Source organism: Phragmites australis, chromosome 6 (genome assembly GCF_958298935.1).
Source record: "Phragmites australis chromosome 6, lpPhrAust1.1, whole genome shotgun sequence".
Classification (NCBI taxonomy): Eukaryota; Viridiplantae; Streptophyta; class Magnoliopsida; order Poales; family Poaceae; genus Phragmites; species Phragmites australis.
In genome coordinates, this window is record NC_084926.1 from 12,385,746 (window position 1) to 12,411,177 (window position 25,432).

The window sequence follows — 25,432 nt, forward strand, 5'->3', positions numbered from 1 at the left end:
TAAGGTTTCAAACATCATAAGAACTCGATCATTGCTGACGAAATGCTGCAAGGTGTAAGGTTACAAACATCACAAGAAAGAAGTGAACGAGGTTTGGACAAATCCAAAATTTCACCACGTTCCTCGTCTCCGAATGAGTAACTGCAATACATATGGGCAAAATAGAAAATGGAGCGTTGACCCGTAACACTATGTTTTTACACCACCATCATGTCTGAACGTTATGCAACTGACCTGTTCGCCTCAATCCCATAGCTTTTCCGCCTCATCTTGTCACGCAGCAGGTAGTCTTCACTCTGTTAACAACAAAATTAATCCACTTGTGGATGGCCACGCCATGGCTCATTTTTCTTTTCTTTTTGGGTGCTAGGCTGCTCTGGATCGTATCAGTCACTATTTTCCAATTTACAACAGTGCTACATCTGTGGCTCCGACCAGATAAAACATGACAACATACGGCAAAAAGATTAACTAATTTCACACAGATCAACAGTAACAGTTTATGAACCATTAACTTGCATCCACTTCTTGCTTCTCCGCATTTCCTTCCTTTGGCAGCTCCTGCAGTGTGGTCAGGTTACTCGATTCACTATCTTGTGCTGAACTGGAAGCGGATATTCCATCAGCAGGAACAACTGGGGTCGACCGGCCTGAGTTGGAGCCTGAGTATTGCCCCATGGATTGCTTTGATGTGTTCAATGCATGACAATGTGGGCAGTAGTACGTAATATGTGGGTAATCTTCCTTCCGGGCCAAGCCTGAATATATTGATATATTAGGTAATGCATTCGTTCTTTCTAGCACAACAGATGAAAAAGATAAAAAGAGTTTTGTTTACCATACGCACCATTATGCATATGGCAGTTGCCACAGATCAAAGCATACGACTGTGATGGGTCTTCCCCCACAAGTAAGGCAGCAATTTTTGCAATCCATCCAACATCACTTGCCCCTGAGCCTTGATGATGTTCTACCACCATTGGAGCTGGCGGTGCAGTTTCCAGGCCAGCACTAGCAGATGGACTGGATTCAGCTCCCTGTACTGGGCTATGAGCAGCTGTGGTGTTCCCACTCCTGCTGCCTCTTACATTGGGTTGCTTCCTGTTTCTCAACCCATCTGATGGCAATATCTCAACATCGTTGCTTCTAGCCACTGCTAGATCCAACTTTGGTTCTTCTCCAACATTAACTTTTAAGCCAGTCTCCTCCCCAAGCTTAGATGCCAAAACTGAAGCTGCCGCAGCCTTTGCAGCTGGATCGAGATCATATTTCTGCACATGTACAATTAAGGGTACATATCACACTTGAGTATTCGTGTGGCAAGAAACATGAAAATATTTTATACCAGGAACTATTGAATTTCTGTCCGCTTACCTGAATAAGCTGTTGGGTACGATAATAATTTGTTCTCTCTTTAAGCTCATCAATCTTGGCTTTCCTCTCAGCCCTCAACTTTTCAAGGGTCTTCTGGTCTTTCCGTTCAACTGTGAACAGGTGCAAATAGGAACCCATTAAGGTATACTAAAAAGGCATAGTGATAACATCCTATACCATATATGTTTATGTTGGATAAGATAATAATAGAAAACATATCAAGATGATTCCAGTGGCAAGATCTTTATTGGGAAAAAGAATGTTATATTTTCCTTTCTTTTTGTTATCTATTCTCTAAAACAATAATGTTATCCATTTGACAGTTCTACAGCAGAACAATCATTCAAATTTCTACAAATCAAGCAAATTTCTAATCCTTCATTTGTCAAACAACGGCAGACTATCATTATTTCACGATCTTGCTGATAGATACAGCAGCTATGCCAAGTACACAGTGCAGACAACTATGCAAATATATCCAGACATTATACTTTATGGAAAAAAAGTCATGACCAAGACTTTAACCAACTAGGTATAAGGGCACAAGAACAATTATTCATTCCATTTGTCTTCTTAAGATTGTCTTCAAATTGCTCATGAAGCTAGTTTTGAGACAAACTCAGCTTTCCACTTTTGCAGAAAAATGTAAACCAGGGGAATAATTGGGACATCAATCTACTTTCTCAAAAAATGTATTTGTATTGACAAAAGACTCAATTTTGGCAACCGTCAAATTTCAAAACGTTGATAAATAAAGTAGAAAGAGGAAATAGAGCAGCATACAAGACAAAATGAAAGCTTCACATTATAAAACATAAATTCTAGAAAAAGACCAGACACATGTTACAAGATCTGAAAAAAAAAAAGAACTCCCATCATAATTTTTACTGCAGAACACGCAAATTTTACAAAAAGGCCATTGAAAAAAAAGGAAATATAACATCTCTGATAAAATTGCACACAAACAGAAAAGCAAAGACTGGCATTGAAAAAGTTAAGTAGAAACAGTATTGTCTAACGGGGGGTTTCAGGGTACTTACGCATCCTTGTGAAGTTTACAACTGTTGAATATATCACAGAAGCTACAGCAGGCAGAATGAACATAGGCAGCACTCGAAATGCCCTCATTCGCCAAGTTTGATCCTCATTTTTTCTCACCATGATAGCATAAACAACAGCCAACACCTGAGAACATGACCGAACAATCAAACCAGTGGAAATTGCAAAATGGGAATATGCAGTAAAAGGTCAAACAAAGTCACTACTGGTTTAATACAGAATATAAACCACACCATATACAGTAAAGCAACAACCAAAAAAGGAAAAGCGAAAATTGCAAAAATCCACTTGCAGCTTCGAGGATTTGTTAAAAACAACCTTACGACTTCTTTTTTTCTCCAGTCTCCCACCTGCAACTATTCTATGATGTCAAAACACCCCTTATGACCATTGAACGCATGGTGTGGTGCATGCATGACTTCCTAATGTTCCTAGGGTGGCATCGTGATGTCTAGCGTCGCTTCCGACATCTTGATGAGCATTTAAATTGGCCTATCATTCATTATTGGGGCAATTTGCTGGGTACCATCGCAAAAGTTGTAAAAGTTGGAAAATACCATTGGTGTGAGGATGACATACATACTTTTGAATATTGATCCTATTTAAGTGAGCAAAATCAGAGTGGCGGATCCAATTTAATTCTCCAAGAGACTATGAATATCATTCTAGTAGCCACCATGCCGTTTTGGAAGTCACACAAGCACCATATTATGCAGTTAAATAGTGATATTTTTTTTGGGGGGGGGGGGGGGTATTTGGTGTAAAACAAGAGTTGCAATGGGCAGACCAACAATAAACTTGTAGGTTTTTTCTGACAAATCCTCAAAGTTGCTGGTGAGTTTTTGCAATTTTCCCAAGGGAAAAATCATTAGAATAGAAGAGATAAGAGTCATACAAAGGAGTATTTATTTTAGCATTCAATTGTGAGCAAGGTTTCAAAATGCAGCAATCATGCTCTATGAAATTCTTAAAACACACATCAGCATACATTTCACAAATGCGATTCCTGAAACTTCATAATCCCCAGAATTAAAAAAACAATGATTCACATAACTAGAAGAGCATAATGACAAACCAAAAAGATCCCATGAACAACTCAAAGGAAACGTTCTCAGTTTGACAGAAAACCAACTACATTCATTTTCAGTAAACACACCTATTGGCTATTGCTTCATTTCGAAATACCTGTTATCGTCAAGTTCTTCTAATAAAATATCAAGACACCAGCACAATGCTCGGTAAACACACCTATTGGCTATTGCTCCACTGAGATACCTGCTTCCAATGTGTCACTAACTTATGTATGCAAGTACACATATACCAGCTTCCAATCTGAATGAGTAGCGCATGACTGAACTTTTTGCACAACTGATCAAGATTCTTCTGTGAACTTCAAATGTTTCGCTGTAGGCAATATTTTTGCTTGCTAGTAACTAGAAATTATAAAAGAAATTCATGAATAGCATTGGCTTTATGAACATGAAAGCCTGACAGAAAATCACAGTGCACATCTCTGTATCTATTTCCAGCACCAAGATTTCACTCTTAACACTGGAAATTCAGAGCAACAGTCCATTTCCCACTACCATGGGATGATTACTCCACAGCCGATTTTAACAGAATTATCATATCCATCATTGATGCTAAGCATGAATCTTCGTATCATGTGAGGAACTGCTCTGTAATTCACTGCTGGTAACCTGAATGTTCCACGGCACAAGTAGACAATACATGTGTTGTAACTCGGTTGCAGTTTGTAAGAGATCTGAAACACTGCGTCTAATGTCTTCCAGAAAAGCTGTTGTCCTTTTACCCTTGGGTCGAAATAAAAAAGCGATACATCCACAAGTTCTGTAGCAAAGTCATCTCTTTCTGTTCCACACCACCCTATAAACTCCTCTCAAGCATCACAGCAACAAACCACAGTATCCACAAGAAAATCCCCAAAGTTCGATCACCGGAACACGCACAAATACGCAGAGGGTTTTGATTAGCGACAACAAATCGCATCACCACGAATCCAAAGATAAACACGACCGCTACCCGCATCGCCGGACCACGTCATCTGAAACAAAACAAAAAAAAAATACTAGAGGGGAAGGAAGGGCTGAAAGTCTGTCCAGACCTCAGCGAGGACGGAGATGACGATGAGGTTGCGCACGGCGCGGCGGGAGAACTGCGTCCGGCGGCGCATCCGCGCGTGCACGGCGGCCTCCTCCTTGGACAGGTACTGCAGCCGCTTCTCGAAGTCCTCGCGGCCGCCGAAGAGCGCCCGCCACGCCCGCCCCAGCACCCCTCCCCGCTTCTTCTCCATCCCCTTCCCCTCCGCCTCCGTCTCCTTTACCTCGGCCGGGGCCTCCGCCGCCGGGGAGGAAGCCATTGGTTGCCGTGCCGATCCGCGCGGCGCTGGATCCGATGGGGGAGGAGGTGACGGGCGTCGGCTCCCGCGCGCGCTCGCCGCCTCTGGACGCGACCCGAAGGAAGGAAGGGTTTGGGCCTTTGGGGGCTCGCTGGCTCCCTTCCCTCGAGAGCAAATAGCAATAGCCTTTCGGTGGCTCGGTCGGCGTCCCCGCCCCAACTCCGTGAAACCAGCGGGACGGGCGTGCGCGTGCCGGCTCCAAACCGTTCGGACCGGCCCCGTCTGCTCGAGTCGGGCGGTCTGGATGGCTCAGCCTTCTTTCGCTGCCGGCCTACTCAGATTCAGGCAATCACGAGAACGCAAAGGGGTAGGAACCGGAGGGGTAAGAATATGTATTTTTTTTATTAATTGTTTACGCCATCACATCAATATAATAAAATATTAATATCCATATTCTAATCCCGTATGCTTATATTATATTTATACTCATGTTAATAATAACATTATCGGAATATTGTTAAAATACCATAATTATTATATTATTACATGTTTTACCATCACAAGACATTACACATGTTAGTCAGCCCTTCAGCGACTTAGACGGTAGCCTCAGGGCCTAACCTCTACCTCATTCCTCTAAGCCTTTCGTCTCGCATCAGGTGGCATGTCATCCTTCAGCGAGGGCTTTGGCCTTCCGGTCCTTCACTTCGCATCAAATGGATTTTAATGTCTTCGGCACTCTAGCTCCTTGAGACCGGAGCTTTGGTATTTGAGCTCCTCCTTCGTATTGGTTGTTCCTTAGATTCTATACCTACGAAAAATTTAGTGATATCAGTTAGTTCTTGTATGAGGGGTAAGACCAACTCCAGCAAAGGTAGTATACAGTGCTACAGTACTCCGCAAAGCACTGTATTTTTTGCGGACTACTGTAGCAGCCCTTATCACTGTAGCAACACTGTAGCAGTCTGTAGCAACACTGCTCCTAGGGACTGCCAGTGGGCTCGGATGCAGCACTGTTCGTAGAGGCTGACAAACGGGTCCAGAGAGAGAAAAAGAGGAGTAGAAGATAGGAAATGGGATAGCTGCTGGAGATGAAAAAATGAGGGACGCTGTAATAGTGATAGAGGATATTGTAATAGTATTTTTGAGGATGAAAAATTAAGGTAGTTGCCATGCGCCCCCGGCATCTGCATGTTCAGGCGTCCATCCGGATCCGTGTGCGGGCAAGTCAACACGCGAGGGTTGGCCGATTGGGGACAGATCACCCGAAGTCGCCTGCTGCCATCTACCAGCACCGAAGGGGGGACCGGAGGCTCCACACGCGTCGTCCGTCATGCCTCCGTGTTCCTCCATCGATGTTTCCGCCGCATTAAAAATCGAATACCCTATCGATCGGACTCTGCTCCGAGGTCCAGTTGTACGATAGCAGCTGTTGTAGCCTTAAAAACGCATGGTGTGATAGCCGTATTTGTGACGGGAAGTATTGGTTTCTGCCTGTACGGAGGATTTACAGGGAATATAACCCTGGAAATCTTAGCGTATATATGGTTTATTTTAATCATATATTTCTTCTCTCTTATACATATTTATTCATTGATTCTTTTATCTATCTTATAATTTTTTATCTATTTTTTAATATAAATTTTAATATAAATAAACGATCTCATACAGTAAGTTGTAGTGTGTTTGCGATTACAAGTTCACAGCTATAGTTTGACTTTTAACTGTAAGTTGCTCATAAAGTCTTAATGATGTATGTTAGTGATGTCGCTCTTCCTTTTTTTTTTCATAGTGATGTATGTTAGTGATGTTCTCATACAGAAGCAATTGCAAGCTGCCATGGTTTGACTTTTAGCTATAAGTTACTCGTAAAATCTTAATAATGTATGTTAGTGATGTCGCTCTTCCTTTTCTTTTCATAGTGATATATGTTAATGATGTTCTCATACGGAAGTAAATTTAAGGACAGCGGTTGTGTTTTTTTCTTAGGGCATATTTGTTTTTATTTTGATTTCAGGCTTCTTATTTTAAAATCGGAATTAGAAATAAACAAACCAATTTTACAATCTAAATTCTATAATATGGAGATAAATTATGTCATAATTTGTAATCTAGATAAAGACTACTTCTAGATTGTGCATTATAGCATATATTTACCCACTATTATCATTACAAACATAATATTTCGCTTTTTTCTCTTTGCTCTCTCCCTCTTGATGCCGATCCGAGCTCCCACCGCCTAAGCTCTCACCGCCCAAGCTCCCGCCGACCTGAGTTGCAATTAGGGTCACCAAGGTGGGAAGATGGCGGATCCGATCGGAGTCGGAGGAGTGTCAGTGGCGGGGTGTCGGATTTTGGGGTAGCACTGGTGGGGAGCAGAGGCGAGCAGCAACAGGCTCGGTGGCGGTGAAATTAGGTGTGGCTGGTGTAGCCGAGGTAGCAACACTGCTCAAGGACGGCAGCGGGGTCGCGACGATGTGTAGTGAAGAGCCTCTCGGCGATGTGGGCGCCTCCAGATCCATCGTCCACCATAGGAAGAGGTGCGAGGAGAAGATGGGGAGTGGAAGAGTGAAGAGCTCGAGCTACGTCATGATGCGGTGGTGCGGCAATCTGGTGAGTGAAATCGGTAGGGTAGTTGGAGAGGAGCAGGATGAGATCGTCGGCATTGAAAGAGATGGCCGAAGCTGCGGCAATCGGTGACGACAGTAGTGCTACGTGGAGAGCGAGTCTGTAGGGGCGGAGAGAAGGGATATTATAATAGTATGATGCTATTTGTTTTAAATTGTACAGTCCAAATTTTAGATTATGAGAATTATATCTGGATTGTTAGAATCATAGTCAAAAACAAACAAGCCCTTAGAGGATGCACACTGCACACGTTTTCCTTTCAGAGGAAGCACAACGCCCATGTACAAAACAATTGCTTGCTAGTCTGGGAGTGATCAAGCCCAAGGCGGCATTGCCCTTCTTGTTAGACTTAGGTGATCATCGAAATCACAAGCTCCAAAATCAAGCACCTATAATTTATAGAAGTGTGAGGTGTACCTGCGTTCGAGGATGCCATCTAGTGTTGATAGGTGAGGTGTTGTCGATGTAGAAGAGTTGGTGTAGCGAGTTGATGCAGTGCCGGCATGAAGAAGAGGTCGGTGCAGACATGGCCGACGTGTGGTCGATGTAGTCGTCGATGTGTCAATGCAGCTAGAGGCGATGATGATGGTGTCGACGGTCTTTGAGCTGATTCAGCGTCACATTAGGGTCGAGAAGGAGTTGTTAGGGTGCTTAGAACCTCACCCGGGATGGATAAGCCCGCTAGGCACCTGACCCCCTTATTTATATGGAGCTGCTCGACTCAGGACCAAAACCATGTGTTGGTTGCGCCTCCAATCGTGGTGCGTATGGGACGAGACCCCCCCCCCCCCTCATCTCTCAATTTTATTAGGTAGGATACATTAGCTGTTTGCCGAGATAAATTCCAACATTCTCCCTCTTGATGGTAAGGCCAACATCATAAGCACACTCTTAAAGAAACAACACCAAGACAAAGAGTTACAACGGCTAATGAAATACCACTGAAATCCAAATATCTATAGTATATCACTTCATCTCGAAATGAAAATTCGTTATGCTTAATAGGAGTTGGTTTGCTTTATGATCCTCTTATCCAGAATCATAAGCTTTTCAATAACCCTATGCTTGCAATATGATCATGAAAAATATAGGATTTAAGCCTTTAGTGAGCAGATTCGCATGCATTGACTTAATACTTATATATTTGACATTTATTGTTTGATCCTGGATTATATCTTTCACAACATGATACTTAAAGTCGATGTGTTTGGCAGCACCATTTGGCTTGTTGTTACTCGTATAGAAAATTGTGGGTTGATTGTCGTAGTATAACGTAAGTGGTTTTGAAATGCTGTCGACCACTCTTAATCTTGAAATAAAATTCTTTAGCCATACAACCTACATGGTAGCCTCATAACATGCTACAAACTCAGTATGCATCATTGATGATGTTGTAAGTGTCTGTTTGAAGATTTTTCACGAGATAGCTCCTCCAGCGAAGTGAAGATATAACCGGACATAGATTTCTTAGTATCCACACACCCTGTAAAGTGTGCATCTGAATAACTAACAACCTTAAAGTTATAAGATTTTTTTAAAATATGAGCATATAGTTTTTAGTGCCTTGCAAATAGCGAATGACTTTCTTAACGGCTTTTCAATGGTGTAGTCCTAGATTTGATTGATATCTGTCAAGCATTCCGGTAACAAAAACTAAGTCAGGACGCGTACATACTTGAGCATACATAATACTTTCGACAGCTGAATCATAAGGAACTGACTTCATTTGATCGATTTCGTATTGGTTCCTCAGATATTGAAATGTCCCAAACATGTTACCCTTAACAAAAAGAGCAAGCGTAGCATATCCATATTGTTTTTCTTCAATACTCTGTCAGTATGTGTCTTTTAAGACAAACCTAATACTTCTTTAGAACGATCTTAGTGAATCTCAATGCCAAGAACGTAATAAGCTTCATCGTGATCTTTCGTGTCAAAACTGGAGGAAAGAAATCTGTGGGTCTCAAACAACATATCTTTATTGTTGTTGGCTAATAAAATATCATCCACGTAAAGAACTAAGATGGTGAATTTCCTTCCTTTAAAATTTACATAAATACAGTTATCAGCTTTATAAATTGTTTTCTTAAGACGACATCCTAAATGCTCCTTGCCTTCCACGACAAAACATTCCGGTTGAATCATGTAAATATTTTCTTCCTAGTCACCATTAAGGAATGTCGTATTTACGTTCATCTGATGCAGCTCTAAATTATAATAATGTGCTACAAGTGTCATGATTATTCTGAAAGAATCTTTTGATACATGAGAGAAAGTTTCATTATAATCGATCTTTTCTCTTTGCGAGAAGCCTTTAGCTACGAGCCTCACTTTGAACCTTTCAGTATTTCCCATAGATTCATGTTTAGTTTTATAGATCTATTTATAGCCTACTGTTTTAGCTCCTTCAGGGATTTCTATTAGATCTCATACATTATTATCGCTCATAGATTTTTATTCATCCTTCATGGCATTAAGTTATTCAGGTGAAAGCTCACTCATCATGATCTCTTTATATGAGTTGGGATCACACGTTAAGTTTATGATGGTCACACGTTAAGTTTATGATGCTCCACGCCCACATCTCAATTGCACGTATAGTATACCGCTACTTGACATATTATATTGTTTGATGCACAGAATGTCACTGGACTTATTCCATTCATATATTTTTCTTGAGTGTTACCAAAGAGTGTTCAGATTTTTATTTATGTCCTTCCGGTTTACATTCTATCAATTACTAGAGTCGTCATCTCACAATGATCAGTACATATTTAATTCAACATTAGAATGCTTACCTGCAAAAAATTATGCCTTATTTTGATATTAGAATTGGGGTAGTTTTGATTGCAGTGAGTAATAGTACAGTGATAGTTTATTTGGTTAGCATCTCTATCAAAATCCTACCAGTAAAAGCCTAAAGGGTCATTGTTTCTGACGTGCTTGTGAAAGATTTGGAGTTGAACAGGTACTTCAGGATATAATGTTAGCTATTCAGTTAGCTTCTCTTTTTCAAAGGTTCTGGCTTCTGCTGTGCTATAAAAAATTTGGCGTAGAACAGGCACTTCACAAAATTGTTCTGACGAGAACTCTAATGCACGATGTCTCTCTACAGGCAAATCTGCCTTCCCAAGTTACATGGCTGCTACTGTATGGATTGAATTTACTCTTCTTTTCTGTATATGCCCCAGGTGCACCACCTGCAAGGCAGTGAAAATATATTTTGGTTCTGATACTTCTCAAACATCGCTTGTAAGCAGCAGGAGAAGAAGGAAATAATGGTGCTAACGTCTACACCAAAACCAAATTGATAGCTGAATTCGGAAGGTATGTGCTTGCTTTGAAACTGACAAATTTCCTTCCCTCGGCAAGTTCTTCATATGTATTACATGCATGAAAATGGCCTATATTTATGTGTTTCATGATCTTAGATTTATCGTCCGTAGAAGACACTTAATTAGCATGAGTTGGCTACATAGTTTTGGTGTTCCCTGCAAATGAGAATGAAGCTTCTTTGCTGTTGCTGTATGCATGTTGATGATGTTGAACCCATTAATTTTGTACTACAAAGTGAAATCATTTTTCATTGTTTGCATATCATAGAGATGGATAGCAGTCTTTCAGCTTTTCCTAGTACACTGCAGGCTCCATGTTGAAAATCTTGTATTACACTACTTGTTTGCCTATTCCTAGGCCTGTATTACATCAGATCATACAAAACATGTAGCCTTAGGCCCTCTCCAACAACGTCGTTATCTACCGTAAACTACTGTAGCACCTGCTTTGCTGCCGTTGCCGTCCGCATAGGTCTCCAACAGACGTCGTATCGAGTGGAACAGGGATGCGGGGAGAGGCTCGGCGTCGGCAAACTTGCGAAGAGATGCGGCGTCCTCATCCCTGTGCGCGAGGGGACTGGAGAAGTGGTCGTTGCTCCAGCGGAGCGGCGGAAGTGGAGCTGGCGAGCCCTTGCAGAGGCGAGGCGGGCAGCTTCGGTGGCCGACGGAAGCGACCACCATCCGGCTACACGGCAGACGACGCATTCTCCCCTGCGGCTAAGGACTGGTGCGACGTAGATCCGACGACCGCGCTCGAAGCTTCGCCACCTTCCGTGTGCTCGGCCGCAGTAGCCAAACCGTGGTCCTCTCCAAGCCTGTGGTAAGTCCTCCGGTCCTAGATCCATGTCTTTGCATGGCGGACGACTGGAGCGTGGGTTGGTCGCCGCCGGCACTGAAGAAGATACTACTTGCTTGGTGTGTTTGGTTAAAGTTTAGTTTCTTAATTTGGTGTCTATAAATGGCAGTCTCGAATAATTTGAGATTTAGATTTGTCTGTGATAGAAATGGTCGTTCTTTATTTTTTCCTCAAAACTTGTTGCTTGGACGAGGTCCTCAACTTCGCAATGCATGATTTTCCCTCCATCCTTTCTGTATTTGATACTTGTATTCTTGGTTAATATCTAATGTGGAATGTGCAGCAGTAGCAAGCTGAAACGTTGATGAGAGAGGATATCACTTTGGTTGGTGAATGGTCGCAGATTGTAGTGGAAGTCACAACCGTTTCATACATTGCAAATAATCATTTGTGGCTGTGTAGTTGCAGGGGGCGAAAAAAATTAGCTCCCAAAAAAATAATGCCAAAAAAATATTTATTTTTTTCCGAATAAATGAAATTTATACGTACCACGAATTTTAACTGTGCCAATCAATACCCGTTGCAATGGGAACAGGTGAAATCGGATGCTGCTATGGCGGTTATGACGGTTGGGCAAAAAATATTTTAAAATAGGAAAGAGAATATAGAGGATGAGATATAGAGTTTCTGTTGAAGATGGATAGAATGAGGGATGCTATAATAGTGATAGGGGGTGTTGTAATAATATTTTAGAAGATAAATTTTTAGAATTTCTGTTGAAGATAGTCTTAGGATGTGGTGCTCCATATGAAAATCTCATGATGAAATGGTTGTTTGAACTGAGGTACGATCTCTTATTCCTTAGTTAACTTATTTAGTTTTTTCAAACTGTTATCAGTGAAAGTGCATCTAGACCCTCTAAGTGGGTTTTGACTTATTGATGACAAAACGATTAAGGAACTAATATGTTTATCTAAGTTATGAACAGGTTTAAGTATTAGTTGAGAAGACATATGACGTTTGACGCCCGTCGAAACTAAAGGAGAAGCATCTAAGAGTACTCAATAGGATTTAAATTCTTTTATTGTTGAAATTGAGTCTAGGATAGCCGCTCTATTAAGAGGGTTGCATTTGATTGCTTGAATAGTGTCTTGATGCTCAAGATATCCTTTAGAACCAACAAGTTGAGAGACACACTCACCCACGGACACCGGGTTAGTTCTGCAAAAGTCCACTAAGTCCGGATACTCCGGTGTTCACCGGATACTCCAGTACTCGGTGTTTAGTCCGGAGTCTCCGAGGTAGACTCTGGCAGAGAGTCTCGGTTCCGATTTATTTTTATTGGAAAAAGATCGGAGTCTCCGGTGTTCACCAGATACTCTGGTAGTTGGTGGGTTTTGAGGCCGGAGTCTCCGAGGGAGACTCCGTCAGAGAGTCTCGGTTAAGTCTTTATTTTTATTGAAAAAGACCGGAGCCTCCGGTGTTCACCGGATACTCCGGTAGTTGGTGGGTTTTGAGGCCGGAGTCTCCGAGGGAGACTCCGCCAGAGAGTCTCGGTTAAGTCTTTATTTTTATTGAAAAAGACCTGAGTCTCCGGTGTTCACCGGACACTCCGATAGGAGAAAAAGTTTTAACCGGAGTTTCCGAGAGAGACTCCGGCATGGGTGTCTCAGTTAGCATTTAATCTTTTTGATAAAAAGGCCGGAGTCTCCGGTGTTCACCGGATACTCCAGTACCTGGAGAGGCCGGAGGGTCCGGCAAGTCTCCGGACTTAGTCTTTTTGAAAGCCCTATCAGGACCGGAGACTCCAGTAACTTAACAGAATTGTAACGGCTAGTTCTAACACGTTCTGTGACCGTTCTGATGCCATTTTTGGATTTGGGGCCGGATACTCCGATGTTCACCGGATACTTCGGTCAGGTCTAACAGAACAGTAACGACTAGTTTTTTAGAAAGGGCTATAAATACTCCCACACCCCATGGCATTTAAGGCTTGCTGTTGCTGATGAACTCTAGACTCTTTGAGCACTTTAAGAGCATTCAAAGTCCCTCCAACCACCTCTAGTGCAAAGTTTGTAAAACTTAATGAGTTTGTGTTTAGAGAGGGTTTAAGCCACTTGAGCATTGAGTTCTTTCTCGAGCATTCGCTGTGATCATTACTCTTGAAGCTTCGTGCTTCTAGACGGCAAGGCGTCGCCCGTAGAGCACCCAAACTTTATGGAGTGCCATGGGAAGTTTGTAATCATCTTTTAATTGAGTAAGGGAATTCTAGCTTGATCTTTGTGGTCGCTAGAAGAGGATAGGATTGGAAAAGATCCGGCTCTTTGTGAGCTCCTCAACGGAGACGTAGACACTTCTTTGTGAGGTGGCCGAACTCCGGGATAATCTCTCGCGTTCTTATTTGTGCAATTTACTTAATCGTGTGATTTTGTGATTCTTCATATAAATTACCCTCGTGATCATCTTACTAGTAGTAATTGTTATTTTAGCTCTGTGATATCTAGTAGACCTAGCTTCAACTATAGATTCTAGCTACTTGCTTTAATTCGTAGCTGTTCTTGATTTCCTGTATAGTCCGGAAACTCTGGACTAGACGTGATACTCCGGACCAGACCAGAGTATCCGGCAGATTTAATCTACTGTTTTAGTTTTAATTTTCAGAAAAGCCTATTCACCACCCTCTGAGCACTTTCAATCAGAGCACCTCATTCATATTTCTCCTTTTCTCTATTTTACATGCCCTTTAACTGGCTTCTGATTAGTGTTTCATTCAGCACTGCTTGTTTTGCTCCCTCAACTTTACCTATGCAACACTAATTTGATAATTACCTGCTAAATGGAAAAAAGACACCTTCATAAAGTAATTCTCCAAGAGTTACACTCATTAAAGAGTCATCTGTGTATGTAGTGTGAATGTTGATATCCTCTTTGTATCAATTCCACAGCAGAGACAAGAAAGATGGAACTCAACACAAAAATACCTAGGAATTGAATCTTCAGTTTATCGTCGATGCTACTTTTCATATGTGAATTCTCATGACACAACTACTAAACGGCATTTGCCACACCGTAGATACCTTTATTTTGTGCACGCTCCTCCCTTGCACTCTTGTTTACTCATTGTATATGTGCTGCTTCTATTGTACAGTGAGGCTACTGCTCTCAGTGTTCCATGTTTAGTTTCTATTTAGGCATTCAAACTGTCGCTAAACTTTGGCATCTTAGTTGATCATATATTCTTATTTCATCTGAAAATTCCGTTGATGCAATTCTGGTTACCAAGTTATTGAATTCTACATTTCTAATAGCAAAAACATGTATGTTATTTTTGCTCACCTCTAGTGGCTACACCATTTCTTCTTTATCTTACATAATTTATATCTAAAAGTTATCATAACTTACTATTCACGCACCAGTAACTGACTACACTCACCTATTAAGCTATCATGTAGCGTTACTATATAAACCTCAATCAGATTTAACCAACATTTTATTTACCTGATATACATAATACTCCTATTAGTATATAGTCACCGCTAGATGCTCAGAACTGGATATGTTATGGTCTTTGTATAATTAAGCTAGGCTGTGCTATCGGACAACTAAACTTCCGTATGGTCCGTAGCTTCGCTGCTCTTAAGATTTATTGCACAGTTCAACATTAGATAGATGCCGCCTACCAAGAGAGGCAGGAACGCTATAGTGACCACTGTGCAACAATACAGTGAAGAGATTCCTTTAAAGACTAGGTGCAACTGCTATGAACCACCTGTATCTATTTACTTGAATTTTCCTTTTAAAAAATTCTGACACCATCAGAACTCATGCGTCTCAACATGGTCTATTTCTACTAACGGCGGGCAGGATTCAATTTATTGACGGTAACTGTTTGAAATTCATGGTTACCGAGCTTATCGCTCCGGTCCAGTTTTAAAAACCAAACTTTAACCGAATTTGAATTAAAAAAATTCAAAAAATTCAAAAACAAATCCTAAAAAAACTAGAGACAATTATAAGACCTTATGTGAATTTTTTTTTCAAAATATAATATCGTTTGCATCATACTAGAGACAATTATAAGATATTATGTGAATTTTTTTTTAAAATAATATCGTTTGCATCATACTCTATAGATAGGAAGTTTGAAAAAAAAAATGAAAAAAGTTAAAGCGTGCGGCTCAATTATTAACTCATGTTAAGAAAAAACTTAAAATGCAAACACATGTTTTTTTAGTACGTATCTTAAGAAGATCTTTAAAATTGATTTCACTTCATGTAGAGTTTTATTAATTTGTCCATAATTTTTACAAAGTTCACAGGAATAAAGTGAATATGTTAAGAAACAGTATTGTAATTAACTTTTTCATGTCTAACATTATTTTTCCAACATAAATCATAGTATAAATAAACTAATAAAAGTGGTTTCACTAATTTTGGAGGTGTGATGGGTCAGTTATGAATTAATCTAGTCGTAACACATTTACACAATCTTGCATGTTACAATAACTAATTCATGAGTTCACATATTTTTAAAATATATAGGATCATGTAAAAAGACTAAAAAAAATTAGTTTCATGATTTTTGGATTAGCAAAGAGTAAACTATGCATTTAACTTGGTTTAAAAAATACATTTTCTCACAAAAAAAATTCAACTTTTTTATGTGTATAAATACTTTTATCATGTAGATCATGTTACATGGAAATGAACAAAATTTGTTTCACTTGATTTTAAGCTTAGATGAATTAGTTATTGATTTTACAAGATTTAACCAATTTTTGAATTTTTTGTTGAACTTCACTGAAAATCGAGAAAATCGCTGAATAAATATAGAAAACCGAGCGATTACCAATAAATAGAGCGGTTACCGATAATACGGAAAATTTGAGAAAACCGCTCGATAAATCGAGAAAAATCGCTCGGACCGGTTACCGAACGGAGAATTTGGTTTTTTTTTTCAAATTTTAAAATTTAGCAAATAAATTTTATGCGAATTTTAATCGAATTTTGAACAGTTATCACACTAACAACGCATTTTCAGTTACTACTGGTTTACTTTATTAACGATATGAATAGTACAGCGCAAGCATTAGCTTAGCTTGCGTACGTCTTGGTTTTACCGATTCCAATTCTAATAGTACTGGTAGTTGATGCTAGCTTGTTTGTACGTTTCATAGCCAGCTAGCTTTGGTAGGTACCTAAAACTAGTATTTCCACCCCCAAAAAATAATACTATATTTGAGGCTCTGGCAACAAAGAGGAGATTAACAGCGATGGGCTAACAGGTGGGAGTAAAAAGCAATGCATGAGCGAAATGCAGGTGTTTCCTGTTTGAAGAGATACATGTCAACACAACATGGCATATTTGCTCCTGACGGACAAGGAAATGCAACTTCACTTAGATGTATGATCTACCTTATCCATTTTTACATACCTAATATTTATTTATTTGTTGATTTCTTTACTTACCTTACAAATAAGATGGATGCTTTCAGCCCCTTCTAGTTCATCTTTATTTAACGAGGAGTTAATAAGGGACAGTAGCAGCAGCGGGAAAGCTGGCCTGCTGACACTAGGTCAAAATAAACGAGTAACTATGCATGCGTCGCCCACGCGTGATCCTACGCTATGCGCGCGTGTGAAACCGTTGAATTCTTGATCTCAACAAATGAATAACGCGATAGAGAAACTATTGGGTTCATGCACTGTTACCAACTCCTGAGTTCGGGGCACTATACAAAAATGCTTGTGTTCGGGGCAGGACCGCGGGAGTATTAAACTAGGGAACGGCCGGTGAGGAACAAACTGCCGCCCTTCTTAATTGCTTTATTCTTCAGCGTTGAAATCGAACAGGCCGGAGTACATAATTTTTTTCTGGAGAACGCAGAAAAGGGTGGAGTATGTTCCTTAATTAATAAGAGTATAATGTTAAGCCAGCAGCGTCGGAACTTGCAGTTATAGACTACTACAAAATCGGTCATAAATGTCGGCACATCATTACTGGTTCCTAATAAGCCGGCAGTGATGATGCTTTACTATCGGTCCATACGCCTCGCGAGAAAAATCAACCAATATGACTTACGAACCAATAATGACAAGGGGAATCACTGTCAGCTGATAAATTGAACCGACAGTGATACCCTTCATTGTCGATTTATAATATCAACCGGCAGTGAAGAATTGCCTGGACCCAGAAATTTTATTCCACTCAACTTTTGGCTCGCAAAGCTTCACATCCAGCTCTCTCTCTTATCTTCACGTCCGGCTCTTTCTTTGCCTTATCCACCCACATCCGGCTCTCTCCCCCACCTTATCTCCCCCACCGGCCTCCTCCCCACCGCTGGCTCCCATCCCTCCCTCCACTGGCAGGCGGTTGGCCGCTGCCACTACTACCGCGCAGGCAGGTGACGGCCGCGGGAGGTATGTGCCGCCCGAGTGGGGAGAAGGGTGGGTCGTCGTCGGTTAGGCAGAGCCTCGCCTCGGAGGAGCGCAGGTGGTCGTTGCCGGTTGGGCAAGCCATCGCCGGGTGGCCTGGTCGAATCTAGGGGCCTTTGGCCACCGCCAGACTTCTGCGCCACCACCAGCCATCGGGGCTGGTCGGGCATCATCATCGTCTGGGCTGCATGGACCTGTCGCCTTGGGAGGGAGCCGCCATTGCCGGAGGGAGGTGCGGCCCTGCGTCGCGCGAAGGAGGTTCGCTGTCACCGATTCGTCCAGAGCCGGTCACCATCAGATCTGGGCATGCGGTCATGGGGCTGGCTGAAGGGGCGCCACGGGTCACCGGTGGCAGGAAGTGGAGCCGGGCTCTAGGTGGCGGCTTCTATGGTAGGCCGGCCAATGTCGTCGAGAAGAAGGAGAAGTAGCGCTGGCTGAGGCTCATCGAGAACATCCAGGAGCATGTTGATGCCGCAACACTCGAGATTTTTTTAGAGAAATTGTGTCTTGTTCATGTTTGCTTGTTGCCTTTTATATATGTATAGATAATGCATGATTTTTGTGTTCGATGTGAACAAAAGGGGGAAATGGGTTCATCTGTTCAAGGTGTTGATTTTTCTTTTTCGAGTGGTTGCAGCAGCGGTGGAGCTCGCACGGTGGGAGCACGAAGGCTCAATTTTGAGCCGGCTCGGTTTCTTTTTGGCTTCTGGAACCACCTTCACTGCTGGTTGTATAACCAATAGTAAAAGGGGTGTGACTTTCTCTGCCCCTTACGTACTACCGGTTCCAAAACCGATAGTAAAAGCCAGTTTTGAACCGCAACATAAGGGTGTTATGTAGTAGTGACAGTACGTGCGTGATCAGTTTCATTTGATGTAGAGTGTCTGAACACGCAAACATATAGATCATCATTGACCACCGAATCAGAATTTTCTGTCGCCAGGCTGGGCGTTAACAAAGTAATTATAGGAACGAGATTGAGGACTAGAGAGGGTGAATAGGCGTCTCAACAATTTTTTTTACAAAATCGATGGTCTTGTCCTATTTAGATCACCCAACGTACCTCAAAACTCAAGCGCAAGAAAAAATAGAGAGAAGTTTTAACAAGAGAAAATTGAGGCAACACGACTCCATGGATGTTATATGAACCATATATTCTATTTAAAATCAATCTATGTGTTTTAGCACTCAAAAGATCACAACTTATAAAGAAACAAGAAAATATGAACACCAAGCAATGAAAGTCTCTAAGTTGATTGTCTAGAGGCAAGAGAATTCAAGACCATATCACACAAGCGTGTGTATATGAATTTTATGCCTCTAGTAACGAGAAGAATGACCTCACAAGGTGTTAAAATTTCAGCCAAAACTCAAAACCAAAATCAAAACCGAAAACCGAAAAACTTGCAAACTTGCAAGGAAATCAATAGAGAGAAGCTAGAAGGAGTGTAATTAGAGTATATGCAAAAACATAAACTTCATTACTTAAAGAACTCAGCCATATTTTAGGCGGATTACAAAGATTTATCTCTCAAAAGTCTCACCTATTACACAGGTTAAGCAATCATTCTTCTCTTATCTAAAACTCTAGCTCTAAGCTCCTAAATAGGTGGCACAAGAGGGGCTCAAGTGGCTGGTTCAAACTCTCTCATAGCCTTACCCTTCTATTTATAGGCTTAGAAAATTTGACCCATAAGTTTCTTTATTTTTTTCAAAAATACCCCTCTTGTAGTACACTCTTACCTACCACCGAGGGTATTTGGATCCATTTTCTTCTCCATTCATCGAACGGCTGCGGAGCCTTCACAACTTAGCTTCGCCTCGACGCAAGTTTCGCGATGGTACCATGTACTCCTCTAGTCCTCCTACGGTTTTGAGGTAAAACCGTGAAACCGCCTGCACGCTTGTCAAAGCGTGACTCGCCGCCTTGCTTACACCTTAAGCAAGCGTTTTGATGTTAACGCGTGTACTCTGTTATGTGATTCTGACCGCCAGCAAGTCTCTCCCGCTCCCGATTCCTCGAGCCACCTTGTCACTTGCACCGATATTTCCTTCACTTGACTTTGTCAACACGCCATCTACATCCGCCTTTCATGCTTTACTTGACCTCTATGTATTTAGCTAGAATTAACATTGACTCCGCTCGGCCTCCTTGATCGTTTGGCACCCAGCACTCCGTTTGGCACCAATCATCCTGCCGTCGAATGCCAAATTGCATTCATCACTTGCACACCATGAGACAAACAAACACATATCTCTAACTTCAATTACAATTAGTCCATAATCAATATGCTTAAATGAAATCTTAATTCAATTCAAATCACATTACAGCCCGTGCAAAACCGAAGATCATCAAACTAAATAAATACCAATATCAATCATTTATCATAAGTTAAACCAGATATATTTTAATTTGATTTCTCAATAATAATATATCGATTAATCGTTTCTAGCTGAGACGGTCGTGCATTATATACTACGACTCATTTGAATGCATGATCATGCCTGGATGGTATTTAAGGGCAACAGCGTCCAACTGGTCTATGCCGTCAAAGCATACGGTTCCTTCATAATATCAGTATATCACCATGAGAGGGAGAGACGGCAGTTAGGACCTGGCCATGGGCCACTCCATTACTCTTTATAAGCTTTTGGCTGAACAAAAGTATCTCAGGCTCATACTGCACGTCTGCACATCGTAGCAAAAAAAAAGAGTAAGATTGATCTGTGATAGGATGTTGCGTGTTCTTTTTTTCTAAAAGAAACTGTCATGCGGCGTTTTGCCCTTTTTTTTCTGATGTGGAGGGGAATCAGAACCAATTCAAAGTGCAGTTGCAACTCAAAATATAGGGTGCGTTTGACTTGGTATGGCCTTCAAAACATGAACGTTAATTGTTAATTTCGCTTACCATATATTGTTGATAGCAGCAAAATCATATTCATAGTAAAGTACTTTCAAATTCAAATCCAAAAATATCATATTTGTATCTCAAAGCCTCCCCTCCCTATTATTAGACTAATCGTCGGTCAAAGATTAAAAGCCTTGTAAAAAGAAATAAAGGGAGTAGGAACATCCTCAAGCCATGACCCACCCAGCCGTAATGCCTCCCCTTGTCTGCCGGGAGCAGGATAGCTTAATTAACTCGTGTTCCTTGGCTAAATAATTTCGGTATCAAAGTGAGTTCGCACCGTCCATTTTTCATCAACGGTGGCACGTGCATCGTCCTTTTGCACTCAGAGCCAGACGGAGGTCTTGTGCTACGAGAGGAGAGAGAAACCCGAGCAATGCACCAGTGACGAGCGGGAATGTGCCGTGCCACAGTACCAGCACGATGCTATTAGCGACTGCTGACGCGCGTACCCTGCCAGCTGCCGCCGAGAGACTCTGTCGAAAAGATCATTCTGAGATTCTATTTATATTATTCATTTTATAATTTAATGACTGAATTAAAGATGAAGATGAGATAGAAGAAAGTAATATATATTATTACATAAGAGAATAATTAATTAAATTAAAGGAAGAGTCTTGTACAGAACAGAATAGAACAATTTGCTTCCGTCCGTAGCGCCAGCGCAGCGCGCGTACCCTGCCAGCTGCCGCCGAGGTGGGTGGGGGCGCGACGCGATGCGGAACACCCTTCGTCGTCCCTTCGAGAAATCTCACTGCTGCTGATGCGTACGCGCACACGTGCCATGTAAACCTTTGACTCTTCAACCAGCAGCCGGTACTAGCACTACTGTAGCATTTAAAATGTCTCTCTGCGTCGCCATGCACGCCCAGTGTCAGTGACAGCCCTGCTCGCCGCGCTGGCCCAGTCAAAGCAGGGACCCCCCCCCCCCCGTCCCCACCATGCTGCGTCGCGTCGCGCCTGCCGCCCCAAGTGTCGGCCTGCGCCGGCGCGCTGTCCGAACGAGAACCCGACCCCTCTCGATTAAATACGTGCCTGCGGCTTAATTAAACTGATCAGGCCGGATCCATATGCAGATTGAATAAGCTTCCTGGCCACGTGTGCCCAGCTGCGTGTCCCCGATCGAGGCCCTAACTGGCTAGCCAAACAAAACCACCGCGTCGCTCTGTGTATATAAGCCCGATCAGATTGTGTTGTGTTAGTCGAGGGCACTCGCACAGGCAGGCACGCACAGCTAGCTCCTGATCGTCGCTTCCTCGTGCGTGCCGTGGGACGCCAGCGAGTTTGAACTCTGCACAGCTCGGGAGCCAGCCTGCCAGCCATGCCGGCCTTCGCGGGGAGCGCGGCTGAGCCGCCGCTGGCCGACAGCTACCACGCGCTGCTCCACCTCCGCGGATGCGCGTGCACGACAGTGCCGGCGCCGTCGGAGGTCCCGCTATACGTGTCAGAGTGCGAGCTCCCGATGATCGACGTGGGGTGCCTGACGACCGGCACCGGGGGCGCGGAGAAGCGGGCGGCATGCGCGGCGGCCATCGCCCGTGCCGCCGAGGAGTGGGGCTTCTTCCAGGTGCGCAACCACGGCGTGCGGCAGGAGCTCCTGGAGGAGATGCGCCGCGAGCAGGCGCGGCTGTTCCGCCTGCCGTTCGAGGCCAAGGCCACGGCAGGCCTGCTCGACGACTCCTACCGCTGGGGCACCCCGACCGCGACGACGCCGCAGCAGTTGTCCTGGTCCGAGGCGTTCCACTTCCCGCTCGCCGGCATCTCCGGCAACAGCTGCAACTTCGGCGAGCTCACCACCCTGAGGTGAGTACGTACGTGCCCGGCCGTGTACAGTGATACAGTCACCTCACCCCCTTTATTTTGTTTTATTTTATTTATTTTGCAAAGCACCTCCTTAATTAGCAAGCGGCTAGTGCCATACTTTTTTCATTTTTGTGCATAGTTATTGTCTTATTGAGCAACGAGAATAGAGTGTTCGACATGTGTACATCCTGATTCATATATATTCTTGTTTTTTTAATCTCGTGCACGTAGAGAAGTAGTACTATTTCCATTTCTGATGTCTCAGGAATCGTATCGAAAGGCTTTCCAGTCCTAGACGGACTGACAACTAAATATGATTCGATCGGGTTACATGACTCTCACGTTGATTAGTGCGGCGGAATATGTATCGGAGCAGGGAAGGAGAGACGGTTAAAATATACGGCTGTTAAGGAGTGAAATACAAGTCCACGTGAACTTGTGCATAGAAAATCGAGGGGAATTTAAAGGTTGCTTGCGTGTCGACGTCGCTGCAGGGATGTGACGCGGGAGGTGGCAGGCGCGATGTCGAAGCTGGCCAGCACGCTGTCGCGCGTCCTGGCCGAGACCCTGCTGGGGCACCCCGCCGGCGAGCGGTTCCCGGAAGGGTGCGACGAGACGACGTGCTTCCTCCGGCTGAACCGGTACCCGCCGTGCCCCTTCTCCCCCGACGCATTCGGCCTGGTACCGCACACGGACAGCGACTTCCTCACCGTGCTCTGCCAGGACCAGGTCGGTGGCCTGCAGCTCCTGAAGGGCGACAGGTGGGTGGCCGTCAAGCCCATACCCGGCGCCCTCATCGTCAACATCGGGGACCTCTTCCAGGTACACGCATGCACATTGCTTTCCACTCTACCAATCGGCCGAAATCGTCCTACCTAGTAAAGCCTACTTTGTTTTGTGCACGTGAAGAAAGACCATTCACAAGAATCTACGAACATATTCCGATTCCAACTCTTCAAAAGTGAGTCAGTGACGGTGAGGCTCGCCGCAGAGAGTGAGTTGCGTGTACAGTGTACTCGCGTGCGCTAGCTGTTCCTGCGTGCTGGATGTACTGCCGCAAACGAAAGAGCCTAAGGATCCCGCCGAGTTCGAGAGACAGCTCAGACAGGAAAACATCGCAGTACAGAAGCTGACCTGTCCATGCATGATGTACTAAAACATCGCAGTCCATAAGCTGACCTGTCCATGCATGATACACTCGATCATCACCACATGGTACGTTGCAGCTTTTGACAAAGGCTACCGAGGGAGATCACACTAGTCCAGCTACTATACGCAGAACTAAAGTAACTTGCCATTATCCAAGAAGAGCAACTGCAGATCTAGCTTTACTCGCAATGCAAAACTAACTTATTAGAAAATGCGTAATATGTGCTGTACGTATGCTTTTCTTTTACAATCTATCAGCATCGATCATGCATGCATTCTGATCCCAAGATGGCTTCTCTTTGTTGTTTTGACTGGTTGTATTTTTGAAGGCATGGAGCAATAACAGGTACAGGAGCGTGGAGCACAAGGTGACGACCAACGCGACGACGGAGAGGTACTCCGTTGCCTACTTCCTTTGCCCGTCCTACGATTCGCCAATCGGCACTTGCAAGGAGCCTTCGCCTTACATGCCATTCACGTTCGGAGAGTACAGGAGAAAGGTGCAAGAAGATGCCAAAAGAACCGGGAAAAAGATTGGGCTCCCGAATTTTCTCGTATAGATTATTTTGCATACATGGACGACCTATACTTACACACACCCCATCATGTCAATGCATGTTCCTTTCTGTATACCAAAAGTGTACGGTCGAGAGTGCAGTGTGATTGGTACATCAATTACTAGTTTGTAGCTTAGCTTGATGTAGCTAGCTAGCTTACAAGGAAATAGTAGGATTGAGAGCGTGCAGGTCGTTACAGTTTAGGGGCTGATCGTTTGTGTTTTTCCTATTGATTGTTTCCCTTGACCTTCGTATGCTTCTATACTTTGCTAAAACATGTTGTATGTTGATGAAAGTTTATATATGTTTGTTGGTGTACAAGAAATATTGAAACTTATGTATACACAAGTTCACACACTACCACAGAACAGATTATCACATACGGTTGTTATGATCCGTCTATGTCTTTACATTACAGACAATTTTCTTAATATCTGTTTATGTCTTCACATCACATATGGTTTTTCTCAATGTTTGTCTATACATTACAGATAATTTTTTTTAATATCCACTTATGTCTTATAAAACATTACAGACGATTTTTTTTAATGTTTATCTGTATCTTATCACATATGATTTCTATCAAAAACCGTTTGTGACGTCTGGCATACCGAGATGAGCAGTCATGTTACAGACACGTCTATTTTAGTAACCGTCTTTAAATATTTTGTTAGTGATGAATATTAGGAAACCGGCTGTTTTTGTCCAAACGTTAGTTTGCTCCTCTTGAGGTTTTTGTGCAAGGTTTGCCACACCTCAGGTAAAAAATAATCGTTGTTTAGAATTTTGACAGTTTGGATCGATTGCAAATTATTTTTTGCGGTTCTTCAGATCGCATAATTAATTTGTCTTGTGGGACATCAAGCTTTCCACATTGATCAATGATCATGGGTACGGAAATTTAAATTGATGCATGTGTATGAACTTCCGTAAAACCCATCGTAAAGTCAACGACAGGATCAAATTAGTTAATTACCGCTACATTTCAGCATTGATCGAAGCAGGATGGATTTGCCGTATCTAGTACT

General features: G+C 42.8%; 2 protein-coding genes across 3 annotated transcripts; one reads left to right on the forward strand and one right to left on the reverse strand.

The window, feature by feature from the left end:
* On the reverse strand, positions 1-4,985 carry LOC133921721 (uncharacterized protein At2g24330-like). Its single transcript, XM_062366714.1, has 5 exons — positions 4,559-4,985; positions 2,415-2,559; positions 1,375-1,484; positions 848-1,271; positions 1-758 (listed from the first exon to the last, which is right to left on the reverse strand). Exons 1-5 carry the CDS (start codon positions 4,811-4,813, stop codon positions 511-513), a joined length of 1,182 nt encoding a protein of 393 aa, XP_062222698.1. The 5' UTR covers positions 4,814-4,985; the 3' UTR covers positions 1-510.
* Positions 4,986-21,937: 16,952 nt separating this feature from the next.
* On the forward strand, positions 21,938-24,729 carry LOC133921722 (gibberellin 2-beta-dioxygenase 6-like). Of its 2 annotated transcripts, XM_062366716.1 has the most exons (4): positions 21,938-22,698; positions 23,193-23,520; positions 24,177-24,241; positions 24,341-24,729. In XM_062366716.1, exons 1-4 carry the CDS (start codon positions 22,217-22,219, stop codon positions 24,405-24,407), a joined length of 942 nt encoding a protein of 313 aa, XP_062222700.1. In that variant the 5' UTR covers positions 21,938-22,216; the 3' UTR covers positions 24,408-24,729. The 2 variants fall into 2 exon arrangements, with proteins under 2 accessions (XP_062222700.1, XP_062222699.1); XM_062366715.1 differs by having other exon boundaries at positions 21,939-22,698; positions 24,177-24,729.
* The last annotated feature ends 703 nt before the right edge of the window (positions 24,730-25,432 follow it).

Coding starts and splice junctions, on each gene's coding strand:
- LOC133921721 (XM_062366714.1), bottom strand. CDS start 4,813: ATGGCTTCCTCCCCGGCGGCGGAGGCCCCGGCCGAGGTAAAGGAGACG. Junction 2,560..4,558: donor TCATCTCCGTCCTCGCTGAG/GTCTGGACAGAC, acceptor TCATGTTCTCAG/GTGTTGGCTGTTGTTTATGC. Junction 1,272..1,374: donor GTACCCAACAGCTTATTCAG/GTAAGCGGACAG, acceptor GTACATGTGCAG/AAATATGATCTCGATCCAGC.
- LOC133921722 (XM_062366715.1), top strand. CDS start 22,217: ATGCCGGCCTTCGCGGGGAGCGCGGCTGAGCCGCCGCTGGCCGACAGC. Junction 22,699..23,192: donor GGCGAGCTCACCACCCTGAG/GTGAGTACGTAC, acceptor ACGTCGCTGCAG/GGATGTGACGCGGGAGGTGG. Junction 23,521..24,176: donor ACATCGGGGACCTCTTCCAG/GTACACGCATGC, acceptor GTATTTTTGAAG/GCATGGAGCAATAACAGGTA.